The 6,000-nt window shown below is 39.0% G+C and overlaps 1 protein-coding gene across 1 annotated transcript in view; it reads right to left on the bottom strand.

The window, feature by feature from the left end:
* The window catches only part of LOC149220161 (uncharacterized), a 126,684-nt gene extending 124,814 nt beyond the window's left edge, over window positions 1–1,870 (bottom strand). The window contains exons 1-3 of the mRNA XM_089384688.1: window positions 1,280–1,870; window positions 587–665; window positions 335–429 (exon numbers count right to left, since the gene is read on the bottom strand). Of these exons, the coding sequence (XP_089240814.1) occupies window positions 335–429; window positions 587–665; window positions 1,280–1,543 (438 nt within the window). The 5' untranslated portion in view covers window positions 1,544–1,870. The remainder of the gene's footprint in view (window positions 1–334; window positions 430–586; window positions 666–1,279) is intronic.
* Between the last annotated feature and the right edge of the window lie 4,130 nt (window positions 1,871–6,000).

Here is a 6,000-nt window from a genome sequence, read left to right on the forward strand (position 1 = left end):
CACAGTATAATTCGTATGGAAAATGCAAATTTACTAAAGTGGGAATTGAATTCAGATAGCCTGTGCCAAATTACAGGAAACAAGGATTCATCCATTATGTTGTCAAAAGAGCAGGAGATAAAACGGTCCTATATTTTTCATACATAAACAATGTTTTCCCCCAAAAAACATAAAATGTGTGTTTCAAACAACTCAAATAATCACAGTTGTCACAAAAAAAATAATAAAACAGCCATCAAAAGTTTTTCATGGTGAAGAAGACACCAAACAACCTCGTTTCTCAATAAGAAAAAGGGTACTGAGAATAAATCCATAGACCATGGTGTAGACATACCCTGTAGTTGTTGTATTCCTCCTTAACTTTCAGACGGACATCATTCCTCAAAGCGCGCACGTTAATAGGACCAAGGAACATTTTAAGAAATGACCCTGAATCACCATTCATGAGAGATAAATAGTCATCGAAGAATTTTTAGTTGATTTGCAGACAGAAGTTTTTCCTGCTTAAAATGATGTACAGATCAATTAAAGCCTCCAAGCACATATAAAGAAAAGCATCAAATAAATTATGGGCAGCTGATAATACCCTGAGCCTTGCTCAGAAGTAGAGCTGAGACATCGCCTTCGCTCATCATACACCGTGCCCTAAAGAGTTCCTCTTCCAACTGTAACACAAAACAAAAGAAGGAAAAATGATTTAAAAAAAAAGAAACGAAATTAACAGATTCACCATGAATCCTGCACCTGAGGTGATCGAGAATCCCGTCGAGCAACAACAGTTTATTAGCAGATATGAATGGGAAGCGCCGTAGCATGTAAATGATGCAAATGCATGGTGTACAGTAGAAGCACCACTTGTGGGCAAAATTGTACTCAATAAACCTACTTCACAGAAATCACTTCGTCTATGCGAGTAATCGATATCATAACCATGGCCTCAGGTAACTGAGAGAGCAATTGCATAGCCTGCTTCCCTGTGCATATAACTGTTAAGGGTCTGTGTGGCAATTGTCCACAGTCATGGTAATCAAAGTTTTCCGCAGTCATGGAAACCAACATAGGCCACCCATAACTCACAAATGGCCATGCAGAACCATCAAAGATAACCCCATCTATATGTTTTTAACCATGTCCCCAAATTGCAAGATTGGCATAAAAAAATTGAAGAGAGAAAAAAGATTTTGGTAAAAAACTAACCATGTCCAATTCTTTTACACAAAAATTATCACTTCTGATTTGAGTTGGCAATCTTGGTGATGCATAGAAAATCCATAAATACCTTCTCAACCTCGCGCTGGTCAATAGCATCCTTCTCCAGACTAGATGCAAGAGCGGAACGAAGCCTCTTGATGTCGGATTCCACAGCAAGTGCCGTTTGCCTTATTGCATCTTCCTCCACTCCCACTTTGGAGGTTAATGCAGCAGCAGAGTCCTGTAATGCCTTGGCCTGGTCCACAAGCCTGCCAATCTGTTCCGCTAGATCCTTGCTCTCATTTTCTCCGCCTTCGGCCTTGTTCTGCATGCTTTCCGTATTGTTTGACATGGTGGCCCCAACAATAAATGATCACCTCTGATTCATTCGAGATCTGAGCGGCGAGGAAGAAAAAACTTAGTTTTAGAGGACGGACGAATCTTCCACAGTGCTCATTCCCGGTGACAGAGAAAGCCAATCTATATGGATGACTTTAACAGATTTTATGGCGATACATGTTGAAGCTGGATAGACTCCAGACCCACATACTCATGTCGAGTGAATGTGAATGTGCGTATGTGCTAATAGGTTCCAGATTATTTTGTTTTTCCTCTCTAGAGAAATGTCCTAAACCCACAAAGCCTGTAAAGTTCCTTTGCCTTTGGTGGTTCCTCGCCCGTTTGATCCATTTGTCCCACAGAAACGACAGTATTTTATTCTCCTAGTATTGCGTTTTTTTTGTCCCTTTGTTTTTAATATCTATTTTATTTTTGTAAGGATCTCCCTAGGCCTTGCTTGTGAGAAAACATATCACGAGTGTCACTTTATTCTGCGTCCTTTATCGGCCTGGTTGGTAAACCTCATGCCGTTACTTTGTGGTTAAGGTACAAAATTTTCAAGTATATATATATGTATATTAGTTTAGTGGGTTAGTTTTGTTTTGTAAAACTTTAACCCCTAACTATTAAGGCATGAAATATGATGAATTGTGATATTTAAAAATAATAATAATAATTAAGTGAAATTAGATGCAAGTTTTAGGTTATTTTCACAAGTAGTTAGCTCAAAGTTTTTTAGGTATATATTAATTCCAAGCATTAAAGCGATGTATTTAATGCAATTGAATCTAACAGTAAATTATAGGTAATTTTAGTGAAATATATATCTCGATAATAATTGCATGGCATAATGATTTTCATAGGATTTGACATATTTCTACTTCATTGTAATATCTTATATTGGTTGGTGTCGCTTATTGTATTTATTGGAAATATGTCTTCTTTCTAAACTTGAAGCTATAATGAATAGTTGGCCCTTCAAATTTCTCACTCTCTCCAATAAAATCATGCTTATGAAATAAATTCTTTAATCCCTACTCTCTACCCCTTCTCAATTCTAGCAGCTCCCTTTAAGGCTATCTAATACTTGTAGGAAGCCTTCCTATGAGGAGGACCTAAGACAAAAAGAAAATGGACATTGATTGGGATCAAGCTTGTCTACCTAAATGGGTGGGTGGGCTACGCATCAAATACCCTCTCACCGTGCAGAAGGCACTCACAACAAAAACATGGTGGAGATGGTTAAAAGGAGAAGAAGATCTCATGGGCAAAATTTGGAGGGTGAAATTGGTCTATGTTGTACTAGGAAAGAAATGAAAGGCAACAAAGGAAATGAAACACACATACAAAGAAATATAATGAAGAGTGTGATAATATAGTGAAAACTCAACTTATATTAATAAATAAAATAGCAAAATATTGTAGAACACAAACTGGTTTTGAATGGTGGTAACTTATCTCTAAAGTGAAAGAGATGGCAACTACATTCATTCGTAAACAACTATTACAATAGGCCAAAAGAATGACCTTTTAACATAGAGAAATAAACCTAGAGGTCCAAAACCTTAACCTTATAAGATGAAACACCAAAAGTTTTGCAAGCCCCAAGGTGGTTAATTGGTACATCAACTTCCCAGGGATAGAAATTTTGCATACAATCTATGTTTGGAGCGCATAGTAGCTCGTTGGAAAGAACTATCCTAGTATTACAACTTGTACTCGGTGTTAGGGCATGACATGGCAATCCCTTGCCCCTCAAATCACCAAAAAACATCATTTAAGGCCTCAAAATGGCCCTGGAAGTTTGGCACTCAAAAAACCAGAGAAAAAACAAAAAAACAAAAAAAAACAAAAAAACAAAAACAAAAACAATATTGTGAAGAAGATAGAGAATTGTTGAGTCAATAGAAGAGGTGGTTGACCACTGCTTTGCACTTGGTTCAATCCTTTCCCTTTAAGAAGCAATGGTCTTCATCGCGTCAAGTTCCCTCATTAGATGAGGAAACTTATGTTGAATTTGGCTCCTCGTGAGCCACTTTGGTGAAGAAGATGCCCTGCTTTGACAACTCAATAGAGTTATATGTTCTACTAGCGGATATCCTTCATCTTGTTGCCCATGATCTCATCGACAGTAGCCTATTCAATGCAGTTAAAATTGAGTTTTCTAGGGGCCAATTGCTTGGACACCTCTGAGTTGTCCAATAGAGGTAGAAAATATGGTTGAAGTAGCTCCACATTAAAAAATGGGTGCAAGTGAAGGAAAGGGGGAATACTCAATTCAAAAGCATTTTCACCCATAGCCTTTGTGATTGTGTAAAGCCCATAGTGGAGTGGTATAAGCTTCTTGTGGGGATTTGTAAGGCGCTCCTTCTATAAATGCAACCACACCTTATTACCAACCTGAAATTTGTGTGGACCTGATGTTGGTCATGTCATCAGTTGTACTTAGCATTGAATTTTTGCAAGATATCATGAAAATGTTGTTGTAGGCATTGAATCTAATAAATAAATTTGGTTACTCTATCTACCTCTTGGGCATGTGAAGACTTTGCCTGTGAAGATGCAATGGCCAAATCTACATCAATTGGGGACAACGGCTAGAACCACAAGCACACCTCAAAAATATTGTGGCTAATAGAGCTATGGAGTATTTTGTTATAACTATGTTGAACTTATGGAAGGCTTCCATCCCATATACACAAATGTTTGGAGTAGAACATATGCAAGATATGCAAAATCATCATGTTGACTACTTTTGTTTGTCCATTTGTTTGGGGATGAGAGGCGGTCAATTTGGTCAACTTGGTATCTGTTAGAGACCATAGGTTGGACCAAAAGGTATTGAGGAACTTTTTGTCCCTATATGAAATAATGGTTTGAGGCATGTTGGCTTATATGGGCCTGACCCAGGTTCGAAAGAGTTATTTAGCCAAACAAATCCCGCATCTACTGGCCCTTTCGGCAACAGCCCGCGGAGCGCGCACTAAGGTCTCACCCGAGGTAGCAGGGGAGGGTGCTGGAACCAGGTTTCCGCACCCTTGGGATGTCTTGATGTGGTCTGGAAGGTTCGTGCGTCGTTATGTGGCCTCAAGCCACTGTGCTTCCGCGTAGATCCGAAACAAGGCAATTCCTTAATATTTATGATTACTGAGTTTGTTATAGATCAGATCTGCATAAACTCAAAATGTAAACATAAGCGCACAAATCAAACAGATATATCAACCATAAATTAACCAGATCCGCAATAATTCAAATTCAACACAGTATTTCATAACCAACTTATCTTTATTCAATTCTTTCGCTACTACAACCAGATTTGCCCTGCGCACTCAACTACAGGGGTTCGCGCACACAGCTGCGGACTCTACCAGGCCTCTACGCACACAACTGCAGAGCCTCTATCACCCTCGACTCGGACTTACAAACACTTCAAGACTTCTTTCTTCAAAAACCCATTACATTCCAGATCCAAAAGTACATACCAAAAACTGACTCCTAACTTTAGAGCCTTGCTCTATTTATACATTTCCATGGTCCGCGGACCATGGGCGGGCCGAACTATTTTACATTATCTTTGGGCGGACAACCCTTTGACTTGACTCATTACCATTCGCGCTCTGCGCATCTCGCGGAGCCTTTACCATACCTTTACCCAAAATTGTGGGTTTTAAGCCCCAAAACTGTTATGCGGGGCCTCTGCTACCCAACAAGGTAGCCCAAAATGAACCTAGACATGCTAAGAGAAGATTTTAACAGTGGCTTCGATTGTGATACTCTTCTTGCATGGTGTTCAATGGCCATTTTAGAGAACTGGTCGACAATAACAAACACATAATCATTACCATGTTGAGTGGAGGGAAAATCTATCATGCAATCTAAGAAGAGTGATTCCTAGGCTTTGTCCAAGGTAGGTAAAGGAGTGTACAACCCCTACTTTTTGATGGCTAGTTTGGCAATGGCATAGGCAGTGAAAGATCTGATATATATGTTATCTTATCAAATATTTGCCCATTAGAAATACTTCTGAAGTGTTGTTAATGTCTTATCCACACTAAAGTTCCCTACCACCTTACTATAATATGCCTCCGAAATTAGTTTGGTATACTTGCTTAAAGGAACAGAAAGGTGACCCAGGTAGCATAGGAGCACATCCTAGAGGTAGAAATATGGAACTTGTATTCCTATGGTCAACATCTTGTATGTAGCAACAAAGTTAGAGTCATTGTTGTATAATTTTGGCCATCCAGGGGTCTCATGCCCATAATATTTCAGAATTGTGGTTAACCCCACAACTAGAGCCCCATTGAGGAAATCTATAAAATATGGTCAGTGTTGCCCTTCTTGTACTCGATGTTCAAATGGAATTGTTGTAGTTATGTAGACCATTTCTGATGGAAGTCATCCTGAAACTTTCCTTGTGTATGCATGAATTACAGAGGCATATGATAAGTGTGGATGATCGTTTCCTTC

Source organism: Pinus tabuliformis, chromosome Q (assembly GCF_031772625.1).
Source record: "Pinus tabuliformis cultivar Carrire ecotype Pingquan chromosome Q, CPIR1, whole genome shotgun sequence".
In the NCBI taxonomy this organism is placed as follows: Eukaryota; Viridiplantae; Streptophyta; class Pinopsida; order Pinales; family Pinaceae; genus Pinus; species Pinus tabuliformis.